At 43.2% G+C, this 25,658-nt stretch overlaps 1 protein-coding gene across 1 annotated transcript; it reads left to right on the top strand.

Annotated features, from left to right (window-relative positions):
- The first annotated feature begins 1,273 nt into the window (after positions 1 to 1,273).
- Positions 1,274 to 23,781, top strand: ADGRF2 (adhesion G protein-coupled receptor F2). Its single transcript, XM_047101275.1, has 8 exons — positions 1,274 to 1,345; positions 6,117 to 6,156; positions 6,861 to 7,012; positions 9,453 to 9,686; positions 11,289 to 12,650; positions 18,349 to 18,390; positions 21,248 to 21,307; positions 23,734 to 23,781. The coding sequence occupies exons 1-8, from the start codon at positions 1,274 to 1,276 to the stop codon at positions 23,779 to 23,781; spliced, it is 2,010 nt and encodes a 669-aa protein (XP_046957231.1).
- The last annotated feature ends 1,877 nt before the right edge of the window (positions 23,782 to 25,658 follow it).

Raw genomic sequence — 25,658 nt, 5'->3', positions numbered from 1 at the left:
ATTATGTGAATTTTTTACAATACAAACAAAAAAAATATATATGGAAATGCAATATCCGAATACAGCTAAATGCAGAATGGTGACTTTTTTTTTCTTTTCAAGAGGCCAGGATTCCATTTCTAGTAAAACAAAGAGACTGCACATAGGTAGAAATAGGTTGGTCGTTAGCCTCACAATTAGAAAACCACTGAAAGAGGCTGCAGTAGGCAATGTAGAATATTGTAAATAACCTTTGGATTTCAGTGGAATTTCAGTTAGGTTAGTATTTCAACATAGGAAATATGGCTAAAAAGACATTTTGCCTAGTCTTTAAAATAATGGCCTTATTTGCTGTAGAATTATGCACAAATAGGATAAAAGCCATTCCTTTCTGGCTAAAAATGGTCAAAGAGCAAATATCAGCCATTGCAAAAGCTCCCGGCCTTTCTTGATGACGTCCAAGTCTTCTGAACCCTGCCGTCTAAAAGCAAAGGAATATCAAATACATTTCAAAGAGGATTTCACCCAAAATGAAAAATATTAAAATTATTAAAATTTACTATTAAAAAATAGAGATCTGATATAGATCAGATCTGATAGAGCACAGATCAGATATAAATCATCAGTGTTTCTTGCCTGCCTTGCCTTCCTCTCTTCTTTCCTCTTTCCTCAATGAGTATATTGTGGGCACCACCATGTTTCTAGCGCTATTCTAGGTGCCAACGAATCATTTTAGTTTTGAGATCAATTTTGGCAGAAATAACAGTAGCAGGACTTGTCTAAGATCAGTTTGGGAAGTTTGCTACCTACCTACGAAAATCCAGTTGGGTGGGAATGAGATAATAGGCCAAGCCTGGTGCTTACTCTCCTTCGAAAGACGTCTCTGGGCTGAGTTTGCACATGGGCACCCCAACTCAGCTTCCACCACAGCCACCCACACGTTTCTCAGGCCTGCCTAACCCAGGGAGTGAACCATCCTTCTGGATCCCTGAACGCGGGCTATTATTCATTACACCCCAGCAGGCAGCTTCCTTTGGAAGGATTCCTACCTCAGGTGTCAGGTTGCCTGTGCTTCCTGGCACCAGCCGCTCACACCTGCAGCCTCCTGGTGAGGTCCATGGGAGGACACAGGGACGCCACCTCTGGGGCAGAGAAGTCTGAGTTGACAGCACTCAAGACAGAACCCAGACTTACGGGCTGACTGCAGTGAGAGACTTTGAAAGCTTCAGATTGGAGACACTTTGCTTTTTCATTTATTTTTATAGAAGCAAGAAAGGCAGCAGTGTGGAAGACGATGACTCACATGCTTTTGCTCTACTGCTTAGTGTTCCTTTTGCCCACAGAATCCTGCAGGACATTACGCCAGGTAAGCAAAGGGAGGTGGGAGAAGGAACCGGTAGGGAGAGAGCAAATGGAAACGAAAACCCATCTGTCAGGCAGCTCGTAGTTATCTGTGCTCAAGTGTAGGGAGAAGATAGTGGTCCAGCCAGAAGAACTTACAGCTATGGGTAACCAAAACCTGTTTTAGCTAATAGCCTCAGACTATTTTTCTTTTGATTTTTTTCTACAAGTTTCCGAGATGCAATGAGGCTCAAATGATTTAAGGGTGATAAGCTCTTTTTTTTTTTTTTTTTCATATCCTTTGACGGTGATGACTTTTCATTGCTCACCACTGGACAGTGCTACTTCCGTAGAGGCACTTGAAAGTGTGGGGGCGGTGAGGGATGTCACAATGACTGGGAGATACTTAATGGCATTTAGTGGGCAGGCCCTAGGAATGGTCTGGCTCAATGAGGCATTGTACCACCCAGAATGAGAATCGTGAGAGTGAACACAGTGGATGGGCCGGAAGGAGAAATGAGGAACTCTGACAGCCAATGGTTAATCAAGGTTTAACTGGGGTAAGGTTTGTAGCAATGTACTATTTGTAAGTTTTGTGGGGCAGTGAGCCTTATGACTCTCTCTAGAATATTTTCACTCATACCATAAGTCATTTTAATGTCCTTAACAGTTACTTACTTCAAATTAGGTGTGGAGAATCATTGAGCGATTGAGAGAGGGAGAGAAGGACTAAGACTACTTAGACCTTCTTAGGAACAGTGTATTATTATTGGACTACAAGTTCTGGACAGGAGTTCCATCTCTTACATTCAGATAGGGAAACTGAGGCCCATGGTGTGGAATGTGATTTTCTTGAGGTTCCATATCTACCCAGCCACAGGACCAAGGCCAGGGCCCCGGTTTCTTCAGATTCTGTTTCCTGTTCTTTCCATTTTAATAAGTGCCTTCTTAGCGAAAGCCTCCTTAGGAAAGAATGACTTTGGAAATTCTTTCTGGGAATTTCCAAATGATATTTACTTTATCTTCTGAGTGGTGTGCCACTGGATGGGAATTTTCTCCATGACTTCCCTTTTCCCCAGCACTGAACTGGTGTCTGGCTTCTGGGAGAGGCTAAAGACTCTTTCTGAAAGACCTCTTTCAGAAGACATCCCGACCCCACAGTTTGGTTCTCTTCCCCTTCTTCATTTCCTCATCCATATTTTCCCACAAGGCAGAACTTAAAGAGTAGGCAGAGCCTGGGAGTTTGACTTTGTCTTCTTGGTTCTTGGGGATCAAGTTATGAGCATTCCATCCTTTTCCTCTCAATTTAGAAGTTGCTGGATGCTGAGTTTCTGAGTGCTACCCCTCTCCTGACCTGTCTACGCACTCAGGCAGGTTTTCAGTTGAGCAGATTACAGGTTTTCAAAGGGTCTTTTTCCTACTGTTATGTTGAAGATTGTAGACCTTTTTTTTTTTTCTTTTTGTAGATAGAGAGAGCACTAGTGGAGAAGAGGGGCAGAGGTATTGAAAGAGAGAGAGAGGGAGAGAGAAGCCCAACACGGGGCTCAATCCCATGACTCTGGGTTCATGACCTGAGCTGAAATCAAGAGCTGGACGCTCAACCGCCTGAGCCACCCAGGCGCTCCTGAAGATTGAGGACATCTGAAGCTCAAGTGGCTCATATAGGATGCCACCCTAGAAATGAAATGACCAGGAGTCACATATGGATGTGCTTTGGCAAATTCACTGGGAAGAAGTAAATCAGATCTTTCACTTAAGAAGGTAGAATTTCTAGAATTCTTTGTAAATAGCATGCCACGGTCTTCTGCCCACATATGTGATCAATATAATGTGACTTCACTGGAGTCTGTATAATGGGCCAAGTATTATCTGGAGTCGTTCACTTTTTTTTTTTTTTTAAAAGGCTTTATTAAGTAATTTCTACACCCAATGTGGGGCTCGGACTTACAACCTTGGAATCAACAGTTGCACACTCCACTGACCAAGCCAGCCAAGCGCTCCTGGAATTTCACTTTTAAGTGCTTTATTGTGGTGTATTAGAGACCATGACCCTCTCAGGATGAGTTTAGAGCATCACCTCCCTACACCCTACATCCTCCTCTGCTCTCTCCACATGCATATGGGATGGCTTGGTGGAAAGAACAGTGTTGTAGGATTGAGAAGAGCTGGGTTCTAGTTCCAACTCTAAGAGGAGCCCCCTGCATGGTTTTGTGTAAATCACCTCATCTATCAAAGATGCGCTTTCTTTATTTATAAAATAAGAAGGTCTTTCAAAACTAAAAAAAAAAATGCCATTTTATTATTTTTGTTGGGGTCAAAGGCTTTGAGTCTCCCAGGTGTGAAATAAGGCTAGAATCTGTAGACCATAAAATGGGAAGTCAGCTTGCCTCAGTGCTTTGAAGGATATTGTAACTCACGAGTCCGCAGTGATACCCTTCACTTTAGACAGACCCTAAATGCTCAATTCAGGTTCTCTTAAATTCTTATTTGGTAGAGAAAATGGAAGTGTCAGGCTTGCTTCTTGATAACACAGAGAGAAACAATATAGTGAAGGAGAGAGGGACATGACCTCTACATGTTAGTCACACCGTTGAGTCACTAAATTTCTAATTCCTTCCCTAGTGGTTTAGATCTTGGAATGCAAGTTGGAGAATTGGACCATGGGTCTCCCCAGCCACTAGAGAGCAAACTTCTGGTACAAACACAGGAAGTTTCAGTCTCTCTCTCTCTCTCTCCCCGCGTACACACACACGCACATGTATGTCAGTATATACATACAAGCTAATATGTATATACACATATATGTACAAGACACAGAACTAGCATTTTAGGGGGGTATAAAAAACACAATACAAAATCCATGTTCTTAAGGAACATACAATTTAAATGAGGAGATAATATGCATATATAAAAATGATTAGAGAGTAAAAAGCAGGAAGGTGAGTATATGTGAAGCATTGAATGAGAGGTATAGTGGTGTAGACAACAAATCCTACAGGAGACAGAGAGGGAAGGATGTACCATTTAAAACTGGAAAGACTTCTTGGAAGGGATGAACTTGAGCTTTGTATGTAATAGATAGTAAGTTCATATTCAGAGAATAGTAACAGGAGCTAAATCTTAAATACCACTTACGATATTCCAGGCCCCATTCTAAGTGTTTTCCATAGCTGATCTCATTTATTCTTCATTAAAGTGCTCTGAGGTATCACACAATTCTAATAGTATCATTCTCGCCCTACTTTATCGATGAGGACCCTGAGGCCCAGAGAGAGGAACTTTTTCAAGGTCTCAAGTAGAGGTGTTGGGATTTGGACCCAGGCGGTCTGATCCAAGAGTATACCCTTCGACCACAATATGATACTGCTGCTCAGTGAGGGGTCTAGTCTGATGAATGGGTGGGCTAGAGAAAGGTTTTTAATAAGGAGGGGTGGGAAACGCTCAGGATAGGGGGAAGCCAGATGTGAAGAGACTTCTGTAAAAGGAGAAGAATACAGGGGTTCCTGGATGGCTCAGTTGGTTAAGTGTTTGACTCTTGATTTCGTCTCACGTCATGATCTCACAGTTTGTGAGATTGAGCCCTGAGTCTGGCTGTGTGCTGACAGTGTGGAGTCGGCTTGGGATTTTTCTCTCTGTCTGTCTGTCTGTCTCTGCCCCTCCCGCCCTCTCTCTCAAAATAAAATTAAAAACATTTTTTTTAAGAAAAAGAATACAAAATAACAAATACAAGATTGAGGGTAAAGTGAGAATCTACTTAGGAAAGTAATTGCAACAAATTTCAAATTTAGAAATGCCGAAGAGAATTAGATTCGGTAATTACTCAGCATTATTCAGTAATAAATCCAGTAAAATAGCAATATTTTAATTAATGAACTGCCCACATTTTTGTCTCTACATTTTTAGCTGCATACTTGCATGCCAATAATTTTGTAATATTTTTTTCTAGAGAGAAAATAGAAAAATTATTCAGTTTTCACTCTAGCATTGCTGATTCAATTTGTTTTTTATTATTGCTAGTTTAGAAGAATATCTTTCAGCTTCTCGTTTCATTATTAGTAACGCCATGTAAATATGTAAGACTTCTGCCAGCTTTGGGAAAACATCTAACGGGTTTCCTTCATATATGACCTGCAAAGTGTCCAGAACACTTAGAATTTTCTTGTTCTGTGACTGATTGTAACTACTCTTAAAGTAAATACCACTTATATGTTGATGTCCTCCTTGTAATGTGCTGATGACTGCAAATTACATAAATATATGCTATTAAATTCAAACTAGATGTATCCCCAACTCAACTTCTACTTCTCTAGATTCTCTAGTGCTATCCAGAATGAGGGAGAGTGTGAAGTAAGGAAAGGTGAAGTGGCAAAAAATAATGGTCTGAACAGATGGTGGTTAAGCTATTTTGCTTTTGAAATTTTAATAAAATACACGATCATGTGAACACATTGCTAAACCCTCTCTCAGTGCTTGGAAGGGGCCCATACACACAAGGAATTCTACAGCCTAACCTTCATTAATCTCCACGTAAGCTCACCTCTGCTCCTGGTGCATTTCTTGGATAGAATGTTGATCCTTCTTGCCAGACTGCTCCTGCTGAGTAGCAGTGGGAGAGAAAGCCATCCAGGCTGATGAGGAATGGGGCCATTGGGGACTTACTTCATGGTCTCAGCTTTTGGAGGCATCTTGGCATCAGAGCTGAGTCCGATGTGGCTGTTAGTCTGTGACTAGAATGAATCATTGGGCTGGCATATCAATAATTAATTTTCATGTGAATTTTGATTTTCCCTTTCTAGGTTGCTAACAAAAGCAAGGAGATGTCTCCCAGGCCACAAGGTATGTCGGCAGCGGTTAGTAATCAAATGGAAGTTTTTATGTTTATTATTGTAATAGCCAGGCTCAGCCCTCTGTTTATTGGCATGGCAGACGGGATGCCTGGATGGCTGGCATGTGGATTGTTTATCTTTCTCCTATTAAATTGTACTTTTGACCCCTGCTCCCCTCTCCTCTCAGCACCTTCTGCTGCATCCTGGCCTGAGAGTTCTTTGCCATAAACTCTTTCAATTGAGCCAACTCAGATGGGAGCAGTGGCTAGGAACAGGTCTGTGAGAATTCGTTGATAACATGCTCATTCCGGAGCTGGGAGCTTTCTCCAAGAACATCGAGCGCAGTGGCTTCCATACTGTGTTCTGGGAAGCTGGAGGGGTTACAGGACGTGTCCAGCGGGTTCCTGTGGAGTGTGACAGACCTAGTGAACTGAACACGGGCTCTTGCTTCTCACTTCAACTGGGATAGTTCCACTTTTATCTGCTTTATATGTGTGAGTTCTGGATAATGTTTTGTTGGAAGCAATGGCTGTTTGCCACCGAAATAATATGACAATCACTGATCTATTTCCATCTCCCCCCACTTTGCAAAGAAAACACACCCGATGTCCGCAGGGTTTACGTGCCCTCACTGTGCTGACGTCTTGGTGATTGGCCCGTGCAGCCCAGAGCCCCAGCCTCTCCATCTGATGCTGATACCTTTTATTTCCCCAGGCGTATGCGATGGTGTCTGTGTGGACAATTCCCACTGCAGTCAACCTTGCCCTCCAGACTCGCAGGGAAATATGGGGTTCTTATGCAGGCAGAAGAAATGGCACAAGATCACTGAAACCTGTCAGACTCTTAATGCCTTCAACATCTTTGAGGTAATATCCTTTCTCTCGCACACAGAGTGGAGTCCCCACATTAGCAATGCATTGCATGGTCAATAAGAGAGAGGGAGAGCACAAGGCAGGGCTGGTAGGCGAGTGTGTTTGTACGTGAATACATAAACACACGCTCATCTTCTCTCCCTGCACAAGGAGGGAGATCCTAACTGTGGGCATCTAAAAGTTTGTGCTCTGGTCTCCCACACGCTTCATGACACAAAGAAACCTGATCCTGAGGTCAGAGCTAGAAGGGCTTTCTGGAAGGATCATGGCCTACTTCTCCATCTTTGCTCATAGCTTTTTAAAATATTTTTATTTATTTATGTTGAGATAGAGAAAACGCAAGTGGGAAGGGGAAAGATAGAGAGGGAGAGAGAATCCCAAGCAGGCTCTGCACTGTGAGTGCAGAGCCCGATGTGGGGCTCGAATTCACGAACCGTGAGATCATGACCTGAGCCGAAGTCGGATGCTTAACCGACTGAGCCACCAGGCACCCCAGCTTTTAGCTTTTTAATACGGAGCTGTGATATTTAACATAGCTTTCGCTGACCAGAAGCACGGGCAACCCTGAGAACTTTTAGATATGCAGAATTCAGACCCCATCCCAGATCTGTTGAATCTGAATTTTCATGGTATCAATCACCTCAGGTGATTTCTGTGCTGAGTAAAGCATGAGAAGCAAGCTGACCTAAAGGGAAGGACTTCGTCATCAAACAAATGAGCACATTTCCATATATACTTAAGTAATTACACATTTAAAAAAATCACATGTTTGATAAAATCAGGACAAATACTTTTTGTTCTCTTTGTGTTTCATTTACTCCTCTTCTTTCTTGTTTTTTAAAATTTTTTTAATGTTTATTTATTTTTGAGAGAGGGAGAGAGAGAGACAGAGGGAGACACAGAATCCAAAGCAGGCTCCAGGCTCTGAGCCGTCAGCACAGAGCCCGACCCGGGGCTCAAACTCACAAATGGTGAGATCAGACCTGAGCTGAAGTCGGACCCTTAATAGACTGAGCCACCCAGGTGTCCCTTTTGTACTCTTTTTCTCCTAGAGGCTTTACCTTTTCTGAAGTTCAGCTCCTGATTCCTTCAGAGGAGCCAATGCTTTAGCATCTAGGAACATCCCCCTTCAGTGGTTTGCATGTGGCCACGGGGAGTGCCAATGGATTCTGCACCTGAAGTCCCTGAGCAGACTTCAAAGGCTGCCCTCTCCAGGGTGTCTGTCACCGGCCCACCCCTAATTTGAGGGACCTTTGCAAAGATACTCACAGAAAGCCACGTACCACACACTTTAATATCTAAATGCTTTCAATCAAGCTTACAGACCACTAAGTAGAATATATTCTGCTGACCTTTCATCCAAGATTCCGTCCTGCACCTGTAGGGTGGTGGAAAGCCAAGGCCACCTGTTCATAACCCTGGAAACAGAGGTCCCTGTGCCACCTGTTGGGCCTAGTGGCTAGCACCCCGGTGGCTTGGTCCATCCTTGGTAGCATTTCTAAGAAGTTCCCAGGGGATGTCTATGCTGTTGGATGGAGGGCCATGCAGGCCCTGGAAGTGGACTTGGGGTTGCTAAGCAGGGACTTTGAGTGTCTAGATGCAGGGACATGAGTTCTGAGTAGGCGTATCCTCTAGGCCCATGCAGACTTTTTGTCTTGTGAAGGGCCAGGCTAGAGGAGGCCGGAAAGGGGTCCTTTGAAGTAAGGGCTGGCAGTTTTTTGTTTTTCTTTTTTTTTTATGTCAAGGGCCAGACAGTTAATATTTTAGTCCTTGTGGGTCATGGGGTCTCTATTGCGAGTATTTGACCCTGCCGTTGTGGCATGAAAGCCGCCATAGACAATACTTAAACAAATGAGCAGACTGGGTCCCAATAAAACTTTATTTACAAAAAACAGGCAGCCAGTCGGGGGCTGTGTTTGCCACTCCTACACAGAAGTGTGGGCCCCAGAGCCTGAATCTGTAGGAGATACTGTTGATCATTATTTTCAGTCATTCTTTTGTCTTGGTGTCAGTTGATTCATCTAAATCTAGTTCAGAATTTCCGTTTTTTAAAATACGCTCGTGCCTCATGCTCTGCCCCTCAGGAGTAGTAAAAATAAGCTTAAATGACACTAGAAATGTATCTACGTGCACAGGACATCTATACGATATAGAGACACAGAAGGGGTCTGAAGTGGTATGCTAAAGATAACATTTACTCTCTGGAGGGAGGGGATTAAGGAGCAGGCAGCTGGCAAGGGACTTTCATTTTCTGTCCGTGTGCCTTGGTATTGGGCAAGTTATTCCACAGCAGATGTGACTTTGAAGATGTGAAATTGAAAAACACGCTGCGATACACAATTGTGTGATAAGGCTGTCCTCAGTTTTAGTAAAGGTGCTTTTATTTTCAAAACAAAAGTAACATAATCAAAACTTTCTTTTTGCCATTTCTTAGACAAATTTATACTCGATCCAACCACTAGGAGGAAATACAAAAGTAGATGAGTATGCCAGAAAGCCTGAGACCATCACAGACAGGCTGATGCAAACGTGTCCGAAGGATTTGTCCTGTGTAATCAGGAACATTCGGCAGTCTCCCCGGATCCCGGGAAACATCGCTGTCATTGTGCAGCTCTTACACAACATATCCACGGTGTTATTGACAGATGTTGACGTGGCGAAGATGAAGGTGAGTAGCCTTGATTTGGCAGAATGATACCTCAGTGGAAAGGAATGCAGGTTGATTGGAATATTCGGTGGGCTTTTGGGGTCCGAGGACCACCTCTTTCACATCAGTATCTGTAATGCGTAGCATAACAATAAGGGTTCAATAAATGCACAATAAATGTTCACTGAACAAGGAACAAAAGACATAGAAAAGTGAACATGCTCCATCAGTAAGCATTTAGAGACAGCACTTATTGGGTACTGGATCAGATATGGAATAAGCTTTCCAATGTGTATTTTAGCTACTGGAGACCTCTAAGAACCATTCTGGTTCTTGCAGAGACTTTTCTTACTTTTATTTTTGAGTCAGAAGAACAGATTGCTAAAATAGAAAATGACTGAATGCAAAGAAAACAGCCATACACATGTGCTGCAGAAGTGTGAAATGGAATTGGACTTGTTTCCTTTCCTTTCCTTTCCTTTCCTTTCCTTTCCTTTCTTTTTTCTTCCCTTCCCTTCCCTTCCCTTCCCTTCCCTTCCTTTCCTTTCCTTTCCTTCTTCCTTTCCTTTCCTTTCCTTTCCTTCTTCCTTTCCTTTCCTTTCCTTTTTTCCTTTCCTTTCCTTTCCTTTCCTTTCCTTTCCTTTCCTTTCCTTCTTCCTTTCCTTTCCTTCTTCCTTTCCTTTCCTTTTTCCTTTCCTTTCCTTTCCTTCCTCCTTTCCTTTCCTTCCTCCTTTCCTTTCCTTTCCTTCCTCCTTTCCTTTCCTTTCCTTTCCTTTCCTTTCCTTTCCTTTCCTTTCCTTTCCTTCCTCCTTTCTTTTCCTTTCCTTTCCTTTCCTTTCCTTTCCTTTCCTTTCCTTTCCTTCCTCCTTTCCTTTCCTTTCCTTTCTTTTCAATAATGTGTTTTTTAAAAGTTTTATCTATCTATCTATCTATCTATCTATCTATCATCTATTGAGAGAGAGAGTGCAAGTGGGGAAAGGGCAGAGAGAGGAAGAGAGAGAATCCCAAGCAGGCTCTGTGCTGTCAGCATAAAGCTTGACGTGGAGCTCAATCTCACAAACTGTGAGATCATGACCTGAGCCAAAATCCAGAGTCGGCTGCTTAACTGACTGTACCACCCAGACACCCCTTATTTTTGATCTTTGAGGCAGAGGACAAAAAGCAGGTTCAGCCTCTGCGGCTACTTGTCAATTCGCTATGTTCCTGCACAGGGTCTTGCACACAGTTGGGATTTAATAGATGTTAATTACATGATGGGTACGCTGAGCAGGGTAAGCGAGTTGCTGGCTTCACCAAGATGTGAAGTGGGACCGATGATGTCCGTGAGCTGCCCACCTGGCTGCCTCACAGGGAGACGTTGCCTATGTGACACGAGGGCAACTCACTCCTTGCTCTATCCCTCAGCTCACATTTTGGTGGTGTGTGGGTACCCTGGGGATCTCATTACGATGCTGATTATGACTCATCGGGTCTAGGGTGGGCCCTGAGAGTGCCTATTTCTAAGAAGTTCCCAGGGGACGTCTATGCTGTTGGATGGAGGACCACACTTTATGCGAGTGACTCTTGACTGTTCTGGCAGATGCCCAGAGCAGCTCAGTACTAATGCTGGTTCTTCCTTGGCAGAGTTACAGCATCATGGCCAACCACATTCTTAACAGCAAAAGCATCTCAAACTGGACCTTCATCCCGGACAGAAATAGCAGCTGTGTCCTGCTACACTCAGTCAACTCCTTTGCCAGAAAGCTATTTATAAATAAATATCCGATTGACATATCAGATGTCTTCATTCATACTATGGGCACTGCCATATCCCCAGACAACACTGGGAAGAATTTCAGTTTTTCAATGAGAGTTAATGACACCAGCAGTGAGATCACTGGGCAGGTGTTGATCAGTAGAGATGAACTTCGGAAGGTGCCTGCTCCTTCTCAGGCCATCAGCATTGCATTTCCAACTCTTGGGGCCATCTTAAAAGCCAGTTTTTTGGAAAACGTCACAGTGAATGGGCTTGTCTTATCTGTCATTTTGCCCAAGGAACTTAAAAGAATCTCACTGATTTTTGAAAAGATCAACAAGTCAGAGGAGAAGAGGACACAGTGTGTTGGCTGGCACTCCTTGGAGAGCAGATGGGATCAGCAGGCCTGTCAAATAATTCAAGAAAACTCCCAGCAAGCTGTTTGCAAATGTAGGCCAAGCAAGTTGTTTACCTCTTTTTCCATTCTTATGTCACCCCACATCTTGGAGAGCCCGATCCTGACTTATATCACGTACATAGGCCTGGGCATTTCTATTTGCAGCTTGATCCTTTGCTTGTCCATTGAGGCCTTGGTCTGGGGCCAAGTGACAAAGACAGAGATCTCGTACTTACGCCATATATGCATCGCTAATGTTGCGGCCACCTTGCTGATGGCTGATGTGTGGTTCGTTGTGGCTTCCTTTCTCAGCAGTCCAGTGACACATCACAGTGGGTGTGTGGCAGCAACATTTTTTGTTCATTTCTTTTACCTTTCTGTGTTTTTCTGGATGCTTGCCAAAGCACTCCTTATCCTCTATGGAATCCTGATTGTCTTCCATACACTGCCCAAGTCGGTCCTGGTGGCAGCTCTCTTTTCAATCGGCTACGGGTGCCCCTTGGTCATTGCTGCTATCACAGTTGCTGCCACCGAGCCCGGCAAAGGCTACCTACGGCCTGAGGCCTGCTGGCTCAACTGGGACATGACCAAGGCTCTCTTGGCCTTTGTGGTCCCAGCTCTGGCCATTGTGGTAGTGAACCTGGTCACAGTCACACTCGTGATTGTCAAGACCCAGCGACCCGCCATTGGCAGTTCCATGTTCCAGGAGGTGAGAGCCATTGTGAGAATCAGTAAGAACATCGCCATCCTCACACCGCTGCTGGGACTGACCTGGGGATTTGGAATAGCCATGGTCATTGATGACAGCAACCTTGCCTTCCACATTATCTTCTCTGTGCTCAATGCATTCCAGGTAAGTCTAGATGCTACTGACCAAGTACTAAGTGAGAGAATTCAGGAAGAAGTTTTGTGATTGGGAGCTTTTGGAATCATATTTCTTTATTTCTGTCTTTTTTAAAAATTTATTTATTTATTTTGAGAGAGAGTGAGCATGAGCAGGGGAGAGGCAGAGAGAGGGAGAGAGAGAGAGAGAGAGAGAGAGAGAGAGAGAGAGAATCCCAAGCAGGCTCCGCATTGTCAGTGCAGAGCTTGATGTGGGACTCAAACTCATGAACCGGAAGATCATGGCCTGAGCAAAACCAAGAGTTGGAAAGTCAACCGACTGAGCCACCCAGGAGCCCCATAGAATCATATTTCTTTATAAAAGACAATAGATTTGGAATAGAATATTAAGTGAGGAAATAAACTCTTTTTCCCCAGAAAGGCCTGGATGCAAATCTTGACTCTCTCATTTACTGATATATAACGTTCTTTTGAGGTATTTGATTAACTTTTCTGAGCCATATTTTTCTCTCTTATAAAATGGGTATTAACCACTGCCTGCCTGAAATACTGAAATAAAACAGTGGGTGGAAAGCATCAAGTTCAAAAATGACCTAAAGATCATGAATAGCACTACAGTAGGCTGAGCTGCTACTGTTCAGAAACTAAATACCACTACTTCCCCCAAATCTAGGTACCTAACTGGAGGTATTAAAATGTGCACATTCATGGCATTTCTTTCCATTTAGAATTTCTGGTTCCCATTGGAAACCATCTTATTGTAATGAGGCAAGTCATACAGAGTGATATTAAAGATGGCTTCTCTTCTCCTCTCTCACCTCTATGAATTAAGCAATGTTCACAGCTTCACGGGTATCTTTGCCAAATTTTTTATGCTTATATACAAATATATTTTCACATAATATAGGGGTTAAAATATACATTATTATGCACCTTACTTTTTCACTTAAAGATACATTGTAGCATCTTACCAGGTTACCATGTAGAAATATGACAGGATAGTATGCCGTATTCAATAATCCTCTACTTGACTGAATTTTTTTCATTTTTTTTTTCTGTCACAGGGTACCAAGGAGCCAAAATTTATTACACTGAATGTTAAATATGTAGAGAGGAACTAGTTGATAAGAAAGCTTTTATCTTTCTAAAGACCTTTAAAATAATCCTTTCTTCTGAGTGTATGCTTATTTGGAAATAAATGTTTTACCTAATAGATAATAGAGATTTTGGGTCAAATATTTTCTCCTTTTTCTCTTTTAAGATTTGTGTATAAACAATTTCATTAAAAATTTTTTTATTTTTATTTAAAAAAATTTTTTTTATGTTTATTTATTTTTGAGAGAGACAGAGACAGAATGCGAGTGGGTTAGGGGCAGAGAGAGAAGGAGACACAGAATCTGAAGCAGGGTCCAGGCTCTGAGCTGTCAGCACAGGGCCTGATGCGGGGCTTGAAATCATGAGCTGTGAGATTATGACCTGAGCTGAAGTGAGACGCTTAACCAACTGAGCCACCCAGGTGCCCCTGAAAAATTTTTTTAATGTTTATTTTTAAGAGAAACAGAGAGAGAGGGAGACACAGAGTGCAAGTGGGGGAGGGGTAGAGAGAGAGAGGGAGACACAGAATCTGAAGCAAGGTCCAGGCTCTGAGCTGTCAGCACAGAGCCCAACGCAGGGCTTGAACCCACGAACCATGAGATCATGATCTGAGCCTAAGTCAGACACTTAAACCGACTGAGCCACCCAGGGGCCCCAGTGATTTCATTTTATAATAAGCATTTTGATGCCTTGGAGAACAAAGCTAATAATAATGATAATAATGGTTCCTTGTCTTTGGGATCTCTGTTTTTATGCATTTCTATAGAAAGTATGAATAGTATCCTATAATTTTTGTATAGCTCTTATCCATGTTTCTGTGGCTAGTCATGGATAGGGCTGGGAGAACAACTTAGTGTTCTTAAATTTCTGTTCAGTATATCCCATGGCTATTTGTCAGGAACTCTTAAGGAGTTGATGTATCTACTCCTCAACATTTCCCTTTCCTTGTCACCCAGTGTTGGGGGCGCAGATCTTTACTGTGATTTTTGTTGGGACTAGGCTCAGAGCACTTGTATTTCGGTGCCATGAGTTCCTTTACCTGTCATGACAGGATCAACTTGTAATTTCAACTCAGTTTCTGTCTTGACTCCTGGCAAGGGGGATGGAGCTCATCCAAATGCCAGTACTGATGGAGGTGAGAAGCTGAGGGCAGGGTGTGGGTGAAGGGTAGACCCTGGGCACGAGGACTGGTAGGCATTAGGCACCAGTGTGCTGGAGCTGGTTTGTCCTGGCTCAAGAGAAATGACTTCTATTTTTAGGAATTTTGCAAAGGGACATCATTAGAAATTAAATGTATAAACTTTTAATTAAATAAAACAACGGCTCTGTTTAAGGTCCTACATCCTCCAAATGCATTACTTCCTAATTATTTGTTTACATTTTACTATGTTTGTGAGGGTATTTGCATCTACTGTATCTGTACGGTGAAAACCCTGTATCATGATGTGTCCATCCCTTTCTAACTCCATCTTCAGTGATGTCATGTTGCTAGACTTAAATCAGCCAAGGTGGGAGTATTTAAATGGAGACTGGTAAGTGCTTCAAATTAGGAGAGCTGGTTATTGCTATTTACCAGACCCGTGGACCAGGGCATCCTGAGGATGCCCAGTGTTGGAGGAGAGAAAAGAGAGCCACAGATCTGTTGAGGTGGGAGACACAATGAAGGGAGCAGAAGGAAGCAGGACAAGCAGAGTCCTAGGAAGAGCCAAGATGAGGGGCAGCTGGGCTGATAGAGCAGAGAGGGGACAGAGACTCCTAAACACGCTGAGAGGTCCAGAAGATGTAGGAGAAAGACTCTTCTGAAGCTTTCCTGGTCCTAGCCCCATGTGAGCACCTCCATTGGTTTTAAAGCTCAATCATCCCCATAATCATAATTATTATGTAGTCAATTGCTGATATGACTGCTCACTTGTAATCCACAACTTCTGGTTGGTATCCTCTCTTGTATTTACTGAATACAACTGTAAATACAGTTCCTTTCGTATGCCTTCCATAGCAGTAACAGTAGGTTGGGTAAGCCGTGGGGACCCCCTCATAGCTGTTGTGGCTAGAGAAAATAAATGTCTCAGTTCATTTGAGCTGCTGTAACAAAAATACCGTAGATTGGGTGGCTTACAAACAACAGAAATTTATTTCTCACAGTTCTGGAGGCTGGGAAGTCCAAGATCAAGGCACATACAAATGTGGTGTTTGGAGAGAGCTTGCTTCCTGCCTCATAGATCGATACCATCTTCTTGCTAGAACATCACATAGCAGAAGGGGCAAGGGAACTTTCTGGGGTCTCTTTTGTAAGTGCACTAATCCCTTTCATGAGGGCCCCACCCTTGTGACCTAATTACCTTCCAAATGCATGTCTCCACTTTGGGCATTAGGATTTAGCATATACATTTTGGCAGAGAGGATATGAACATTCCTTCCATAGCAGTAAAGCATGTATTTTAAAACATGGGAGAACACCTTCACATTTATCTGCTCAAATTAAGCTTTATCTACTAAAAGAAATGCAAAGAAGCTACTACCAGTGTATTTTATCAATCAGATACTAAACCTTTGACTAATAATCTATCCAAATTTTCTGAATGACATTTCATGTAACTTTTCCCAAGGTGGGACCAATAAAAAGTGATCCTACTGGAATATGTTCCTGTTACATATTTATGAGTGTACAAATTCAGATTGCACAATAAAGCAGTTAAACACACACAAACACAGATATAGATGCACACACACAAATAGAAACACACATTTACTGAGTACTTATTGTGTGTCAAGCATTATGCTAAATGTTGCAGATGTGAATATAATTGGTTTAGCCTCAAGAAATTGAAAATCTAACAAGGAGAGAAATTCCTCTTAGTCCTTTAGCCAAAGGAATGCATGTTTTGGAAGAAACAGGCTAAATGTACAGTTCCTAGATATTTTAAAATTTTAACTCCTGGGCAAAATTCATGGAGATTCTGATTTAAAATGTATTCCCGGTACCCAAACCAGACCTGGTTGTATTTGTTCCAGGCATCTTTATACGAATGATGCTTTGTCACCTATATGACCGTGCTAGTGATGAAATTTTCTTGGTAGACACGACAGATTTCAATAGTTACCTTATAGGCTACGAGTGTCACACAGAAAAGCAATCTGATAGAAGGTCTCCAAGCTTTGGAGTGCTTGCTGGACTGGCTGAATGGAGAGGTGGATTTAGTATGTTTGGGGATTGGATGAGCTTCGTGGTCAGCACTGGTCCCTGTGAAATCCTCCACCTGTCAGCTAAGCTTTTACAAATAGAGGTAGCAGTGGGTTTGATATTGCTGTTACTGAGTTGCAACATCTTTATGGCACCACTTATATTAAACCCATGTGTCCTCATAGGCATCTGCTTAGCTAAGGGTTCACATTCAATTATGAGATCAAAGCAGCTTAACAGAGGGATGCCTTGCTAATCAAAGTCATTATCTCACTTCTCCTCTCAGGTGGGCCAGGACTCAAGTAACCACGCCTTCAGGAGAAACTATCTAATGAATGTTGCTATCTGTTACATTTTGAAAGTTGAATCTCTGAGTTTCTTTCTACTTGTCTGAAAAATGGGATGAATACTTTTTCTTCCTTCTTCCAGGGGGGTTCTGTGCCAATTCAAATGGACTGTAATGATAGAGGAACAGCCTCCTTTTGACTTTAATGGGGTCTCTTTTTGAATGGATGGTAAGGGATATGAGAGCTATAATTCCCTCTATGTCATATTTGGAGCACCTGTTTCTGAGCACCTGTTATGTGCTTAGAAGCTCAATCTGTTTTATGTCTTAGGGCCCATGTACTTGACTTTTCCTTAATTTTTTTTTTTTTTTTTGGTTTACTTATTTATTTTGAGAGAGAGAGAGAGAGAGAGAGAGAGAGAGAGAGAAAGCAGGGGAGGGGCAGAGAAAGAGGGAGAGAAAGAATCCCAAGCAGGCTCTGCACTGTCAGCACAGAGCCTGATGCAGGGTTTGAACTCACGAACCGTGAGATCATGACCTGAGCTGAAATCAAGAATGGGACGCTTAACTGACTGAGCCACCCAGGCACCCCTGTACTTGATTTTTCTTTTCAAGTTTTATAATTTTCTTTGGTTGTGGATGGGGGAAGGAAGTTGAGAGTGTTAAGAGAAGCTGAGCATAGCTGCTTTGCTTTTTTTGTGTGGAAGTTTCTTTCATTATAGTTTGTCCAAGGACTGCAAAACTGCTGTCCATGGCCTAACATCTCCTCTGAGTCTTGCTCAGACTGTGTTCTAGTGAGATATACGTTCTGGCGAGCTCCTGGTCAATGCTAAATGCTTTTAGTTTGCCCTACCTAAAAAGAAATCCCCATAATCTTCTTGTATGAATCACAGACCTTGGTGTGTTGGGTTTAGTGACGTATCCCAAGTATCAAGAACAGTGGCTGGCACGTGGAAGAGGCTCAATGAATATTCATTGAGTGTATGAACCCAGGTCGTGTGGCCTTAACAGAGTCAAAGATTTAATAAATTGTTTTTATTTCGTTTGTTTTTTAAACTAGAAAAGGACTGATAAATACCAATATTTATTATTATTATTATTATTATTATTGTAAATGGCTTTTCTTTCCTCTTCTGTCTTTCTCAGGGCTTCTTCATCTTGGTGTTTGGAACAATCCTGGATCCAAAGGTATTGTAAATCCTCCTCCCCCCCCCTCCTCCTCCCCCTCCTCCTCCTCCTCCTTTTTCTTCTTCTTCTTCTTCTTCTTCTTCTTCTTCTTCTTCCCCCCCCCCCACCCCATTTTCTTCCTCCTTCTCCTCCTCCTCTTGCATTAACTGTATTTGGCCCTGGAATCCTCACTTGGAAAGACCCCTTACTGAGCATCTTTGACTTCAGTCATTTGTGCACACACTCAAACAGGGCATCACTCTTTTTTATGATGGAAGTAATATCTATCTTACAAACTCTTACAGAGCTGAGCATTTTATGTGCATTACCTCTAATCCTTAAAACAATCTTGGGTATTCTTATATTCCATTTTATGGATGAGGAAACTGAGACTCAGAGTGGTTAAACTTGCCCATGATCTCTACAGAAACCCACTCTAACAAGTTGAAGCAGAAAGAGGACTCATGAAATCTTACAGTATCATCTTTGGGGATGTCCCTCTGGCTTAGAGCCTTGGAGGCTACATCCCAGGCACAGTTCCCCATCCATAGCATGGAACCAATGTTCCTCCTCATTTTCCTGGGCCCAGATAGCACAGCTTGCCAGGCCAAGGTCAGGTAGCAGATGGTAAGCTAGAATTGCTGCTACTGTTGTCTTGGAGGTCACCTTCACCCTGCCTGTTGGGGCCCCCTGGCACCTGCTTCTTTGCACTGACATGTCTGATTGGCTGAGTCCAGGTCACATGGCTGCATCTTAGCTGCAAGGGAAGTTGGGACAGTGAGTTCTACTTTATAGAGCGGTGGACCCAGAGAAGGGAATTTCCCAAATACGGATGAGTGTGTATAGGTGGTGAGTGGTGAAAACACATAAAGACTAAACATGAATAAAATATCAAATGGTTACCCAGCCTTCTAAGATCACCCTCTTTCACCCCCTGCCTCCTGGAGTGAGAAAAGCAAGCCACCCTCTCAAATGTAGATGCAAACACTTTCCCTGCAGGGGCGGTTAATGAATTAATTTTTTATCTATGCTATTCTATTATTAAGTTAATGTCTGGGGTTTGTGAAAGGGGCAATTCACACCGGTCCTTTCATTTTGTTATGGGGATACCATATCAACCTAACAAAAATTATTTAGAGGTGGCAGAGTATTAGTGTTTCAGTCTTTCTTTGTACTATCTCTGAGACACTGGGGAGTCCTTTGCTCTCAGGAACCCAGATCCCCTAAACAGAATGCAGAGATAATGATGATTTTCCTGCCTCTTCTGCTAGATGAGGTAGAGAACCAATGTGATTTTGCAAGTGAAAAAACACACAAAGCATTTAAGGTGGTACACAGTTGCATACTGTATGATTGTGTTTTTTTTTTTTTTTATTAACCATAATACCACAACTAGTATTGTTGTCAAAGCATCAGCAGCAACATTTTTACTTACTGATTTACCAGGTGTTATGAGATGTGCAAAGAACTCTAAGACCTACAACTTTCTATCAAGATCAAAACCTCTTATATTTAAAATTATAATAGGTAAAGACTCAAAGATGTCACAGGACCATACATGATTAATTGATACAAAGCTGTATATGCCAGTAGTCAAATTTTTACATCAGTAAAAAACAGTGAGCATGTGTCCCCAGCTGCGTTCATTATTAATTTACAAAGTATGTATTTTGCACACTGTGAAACATAAAAAGAAAGAATTGTAAAGAGAACCTCCAGTATGTCTTCTCATATCCCCATGGACCCTTGAGGGCACACCCCCAAACCCCGGGGGGTGCTCCTTCCTCTCCAGAGCCTGTGTGTGGCAAAGAATATCACATTTTCTGCAAAGGGTGAAGTCACTCTGAGCTGGAGGACTTTGGCATCCATTAACTGTCAAGACAGAACTATAAGGCCTTGGAAGATGAGTAGCATTTTGTAAAGCAGAAGGGAAGATAGAGTAAAAACAAGAAGACACTGCCTGCATTCAGCCAGAGAGATTGAGGGAAAATGACAGGTTGGTCTGGAGTCAGGAGACATGAACTCAAGTCTTGGCTCTTCTCAGCAGTCAACTGACTTTGGGTGTCCCTTCATCTCCTGAACTTAATATCCTCGGTTATAAAATGGAAATAATAGTACCTAGTTGACAGGACTGTTTTTTGGATAAAATGAGATGGCAGGTGTGAAAAGGACTTTAAAGTGCTTTTTCAAGACAAAATATAAATATACAATAAAATACAATTAAAGAAACAAAATATATTTTACACTAATATGCTATATTAATATTCTATTAATTTATATTATATATGACATTAGTATTAATAAAGAATATATCATCATATATTATATAGTATTGAATATATATTAAATAGATTTACCTTTCATATTTATATGTATGTTAAATCTATTTAATATATATTTAAAAAACAAAACAGAATTGTTATTTATTATTCTTATTATTCTCCATTCCGTGGGCTGTTGCCATGTTGCATAGGATTCTTTTTTTTTTTTTTTTTAGCTTTGGATCGACCTCTAGAAAGCAGGGTTTACATAACTGGCAGCTATGGGAAATGTTCAACTATTCAAGGGCTGCAAAAAAAACTACTCCCAGTGCTAAGTCAAAGATTGTTCTAACCCGTGGCAAAATGTGTTTCTTAGTCACTGGGTTCATGTTGAAGGCCCCTGAGTACGAGTGTCCTGTGCCAGCCTCATCTTCCTTGTGCTTCCCCCTCTCTCCACCTTTTCCCGAACCACTCCTCCAAGTTCCTGATCCCTCCATGACCCATCGACAGGACCCAGCTGGTAACGCCCTCCCTTGCCAGAGTGTTCGCCAGGCCCCGGCACGTGTGATGGCCTCTCGTAATTTTTAAATTATTAACCCCTTTTGTTCTCTATCCAGATAAGAGAAGCTTTAAAGGGTCGAGTAACTTCTGCAAAATGGATCTCCAGAATCTCAGAGGTAAAGCCTTCATGTGCATTATTGCATTTAGACGTTTGACAAGATGACAACAGTGTTGGCATTTCTGGCGTATGGACTGTTAATAAACCAAGCACCTTAACGCTCTGTGGTATGGGTTTTTCAGAAGTGCCAAGGGAGCACCTCTTTGAGCTGTTCAGATTCTTTCCGGAGTGGTGGGACCACATCCAAAGAAAGGAAAGCAGACTTAAATGCATTTAGAGGAGAGTGGCCAGGCAGGGGGTCGGGAGGGGGCCTGGAGGGACAAACCGCGACCCATGCAACGGGAGAGCAAGCCTGTGATGAGGCAGGGAAATGAGAGAAGGGAAAATCTCAGCTGCCCGTGATAGACTGTTCGTTCTCCATGACTCCAATCGGTTGAACCACATCCACAGTGTGAAAGTCCAGGGAAACAAATTCTGACCCTCCACAAAGAACTTCCTCATAGCTTGATTTTCAAGAAGGGTGACTGCCATGGTTACCGGAATTGTAAGAGAAGGTTTGGGGCTGCTGAGCGGTGTTGTGGAGAAGGCTCTACAGTTTAGTAGCCCACAAGCCCTCTCCTTGATGTTCACTTCCTACAGTGTAGACATCATGTATTGTTATGCAAAGGTTCGCTCCCTCAGCTCTTCTGAGTGAGGGAAGAACTAAAAAATGTTTAAATGGCAGCACGAGGGGATCCGTGTTGGCCCAGGGAACATACCGAGTCACAAGAGAAGAGGCAATCTAGAGTTTCCCATGCCAACATCGGATGGGATCTATACTGCCCTGCGTGGACTGGGTTGCAGGAGATGTGCATGGAGAGGGGTGCCCCATCACTGTAGACCTGGTACCCATGGCCCTGAGTAGCAGCATTGGCCCCCCATATGTCCTTTGCCTTTCTATTCTCTCCTCTTTAGGCCCCCTTTTATCTTCCCTCCTTTCTGTTCCCTCCATTTTCCTGTCTCCTTTCCTGTTACTCTTACCTAAACTTGGTCCTTGGTCTCCAAACCTGGCAGATTGTTGACCTCTCTATATCTTTTCCAGCTGAAATTTTCAAAAGCTAAGTTTTATTGAGAATAAACGTCAATAGTTACCCAAAGCAGTGGTTCTCAACATGACCCGAAGATCAGAATCAATTAGGAAGCTTCAAAAAATGTTGCTTGAGTCTCACGCCTGAAGATTCTAATTGGATCGGTCTGCGATGTGTCTGGGAGTTTTACAAGCTCCCCGGGTGTTTCTAACGTAGCCGATGCTGAGACCCTACCTAGCATTGTACATATTTGCCTCCCCGATCAGTCTGCCTGGCATAAGTATCCCCCTACCACCTCACTGGGTCTGTCCCCTGCTCTCAGGAGAGGCTTGGCTCTTCCAGTCACTTCCAGTCTGTCACTGTTCCTTTCCTTATGCATTTCTAGTACTGATCCATTCAGCCACCATAGGGGTGAATTGCTCTCTGATCATCTGGCCCACTTCTCTTTGTGTCTGTACTTAAATACAAGTCAGGATTATACCCAGAACTTTATTACCAGTTTGTTGGTTGTTTGAGTCAGTGGTTTTCAATGCTGGCTGCACCTTAGAAACATCTAGAGAACTTTTAAAAAATACCACGTACGTCCAAGAAAATTTAAAGCAGGGAGTAGGGCCTGTCACTGTTTTTGGTTTGTTTTAAAGTTTCCCAGTGATTCCGAAGAGCTGCCAAGGCTATGAACCACTGGTCTAGGAACCTGGTAAATTTATCCTAACGTCTTACAATCCTTCCCCTGCCCGCTAGCTGTAGGCTGTTCCAAGTCGGTTTTATCAGCCCTCCTCAGAGGAAGTAGGGCTTATTGTCTGTCTTCTCTCCTGCTTTGCAGACCTCTGCTCCCCGTGTAGCAATCTCCTACAGGCCAGGCTGAACTCTTTCCCCTGTCACACCTGCCTGCGGGGCATCAGTCCCAGCTCCCCAAACTCAGGATAAGAAATGTGTTCTTTTGATATCCGGTGTGGTGAGTTAGTCCACGCTCATGCGGTAATCATTTCACCAGAGAGCTGATGCATCTTAAGCAACATTTACCTAAAACATGAGGATCTTTTAGACTCAGGTACATTATAAAAGGATGACTGTATCGTGGAAGATTCCGGCAGGCCTGCTGAGAAAAGCTATTTGAGGGCTAGGAGGCGTTCTAGTGTTGCTCTGTCTCTCCACGCCACTCAGCTGCCTTCTCCCCATCTCCCTCCCAAACTAGAGACCCCTCAGGACCGGGAGCCAGGCCAGGTGGGAGCCGGGGGATCTCTCACACGGGCCTGTTATTGTGTTGTACGCGGTGCTAATACAAAGAAGGAGGGGGTTAGAGTGAAGGGATGAAATAAATTGCTGTGGGTCACAGTTCTCTATGTGCTTTGACTAGTTGTGATAATTGAAAACAGACTAATAATGATAAATGCAATTATGCCTCTGTCATCAACAGAATCTTTCTACTGATTTCTCTGGTCACCCCACCAAAGGGCCAAGCTAACACAGCCAGCTATACTCGTAACTTGGGAGGTGAGTGCAAAGGAAGGGGTTCCCAAATTCGTGACATTGTAATTAAGAATGTTTTTTCTTTTTCTTTTTCTAATGTTTCTTTTTTTTAAATTTTGTTTTTTTTAAAGTTTATTTATTTTTGAGAGAGAGAGAGAGAGAGAAGGAGAGAGAGAGAATGCGAGCAGGGGGAAGGGGCAGAGAGAGAGGGAGACACAGAATCTGAAGCAGGCTCCAGGCTCTGAGCTGTCAGCACAGAGCCCGATGTGGGGCTCGAACTCATGAACCTCTGGATCATGACCTGAGCTGAAGTCAGACACTTAACTGACTGAGCCACCCAGGTGCCCATGAATGTTTTTTTTCTTGATTGAAAGGATTCTTCTTATACAATCTATTCTCCTCTAGCTATGGTTGGAGTTACATTCACACTTCTAATTCTTGCATTCCTGAAATTTTTGTTGTCGCTATAAAACAGTGAGGCGTGTCTGAGAATGGTTGTAAGTTAGCCTGAGTGTATTTAAAGGAGGGCATTTACACAGCTCTACATGACTGCTGCCTCTCTTCTCTCTCTAATTCCCCATCCCCAGGACATGATATCAATAATATCCCCACACATCCTACTGTGGCCCCTCTCGTTCCCTAGTGTTGAAAGATCAAGGAATTATCGTAAACACCACCTGTGAGAGGCTTCAGGGATAATGCAGAAGTTAATTCACTTTTGAGGTAATGTCTGAGAGACAGAGATGTAGAAACAGAGAGACGGGAGTCACAGGGGAAACAAGTACAGAGACACCGAGGGGCGTGGTGACTCTGGGTCGTAAGAGAGCCACCCAGACATGTGGACATGTGCAGGCAAGTCTTCCAATCCTCTGTGTCCAGGTCTCTATAGATCTAGAGAGAGAAGATCAGACAGAGAGATGGAGACACCCACAACAGGATGCCCACATTTGCGGTGAGTCAGAGAGATGCAGAGAGAAGCCAACGGTTACGGAGAGAGACCCAGAAAACACAGAAAGAAACAGAAACATACACAGAGACTGAGGCTCACTCAGAGACACACATAGAGTGACAGTGACAGAAATGAGGACAGATGCAGAGGCATTCAGATACATAGACAGAGACCCTCCCCTCCCCCCATCCCAATACCTCCTAGCTCCCATGAGCCTCTGTGGCTGAGACCTTCGGTGGCAGCCCAGGGCCTTGTACAAAGAAAGGGGTCTTTTCCAAGAGGAAAGGAATCGGTCCTGCTTACAGAAAGACAAGGTTTGTAACTCAGCATTTGTAGGCTGTGGAAAACCAGCCTCTTCCCTGGATTCCAGAGTGACTTAAGAGAAAAAGACTCTCCATTTGCCAAGGAGGCTCTACCCAAAGGGGCTTATTGTTCCAGAAAGAGTGAGTCTGTAGTGTAGTTGCTGTGAGGCTTTTGGGTCTTGCTACCTGTTCATTAAAGTTGTGGTTTTCTGTTCTTGACAAGGTCGTACATCCCAGGAATGGCAGAGCCCCAGGAAAAATGTGCTTACTCCTGTCTTCTTGCCTCTGGGGAGTATGAAGGAAGCCTCCCATGCTGTGGTGCTGATGGAGGAAGATGTGAAGTATGGGGAGGGTGGAAGACCCCTCTGTCCAAGCTGCTCTGTGATGCTGAACATTTCTCCCCACCAACTATCAATGTATATATACGCCATGCCGGGCGTCCACAACGGGACAGAAAGACACAGTGGGCCGCAGCAGAGCCTTGGTCTTGTGGAGCCTCCAGCTCCATGCTGTTGGGTCATGTTTATCCTCAGGAAGAGAGTCTGGTTCATCTTGGCAAAGGTGGCCTAGGATGTCACCTGGCTGGATTCTGTGCGTTGCCAAGGGAGGGGCCCTCATGAA

Source organism: Lynx rufus, unplaced genomic scaffold, assembly GCF_022079265.1.
Source record: "Lynx rufus isolate CCGP_SWC_20201006 ecotype Redwood Valley unplaced genomic scaffold, mLynRuf1.p SCAF_6, whole genome shotgun sequence".
Taxonomy (NCBI): Eukaryota; Metazoa; Chordata; class Mammalia; order Carnivora; family Felidae; genus Lynx; species Lynx rufus.
The sequence above is the reverse complement of the archived record's forward strand: the minus strand, read 5'-3'. Positions and strand labels throughout refer to the sequence as shown.

Coding starts and splice junctions, on each gene's coding strand:
- ADGRF2 (XM_047101275.1), top strand. CDS start 1,274: ATGACTCACATGCTTTTGCTCTACTGCTTAGTGTTCCTTTTGCCCACA. Junction 1,346..6,116: donor CCTGCAGGACATTACGCCAG/GTAAGCAAAGGG, acceptor TTCCCTTTCTAG/GTTGCTAACAAAAGCAAGGA. Junction 7,013..9,452: donor ATGCCTTCAACATCTTTGAG/GTAATATCCTTT, acceptor GCCATTTCTTAG/ACAAATTTATACTCGATCCA.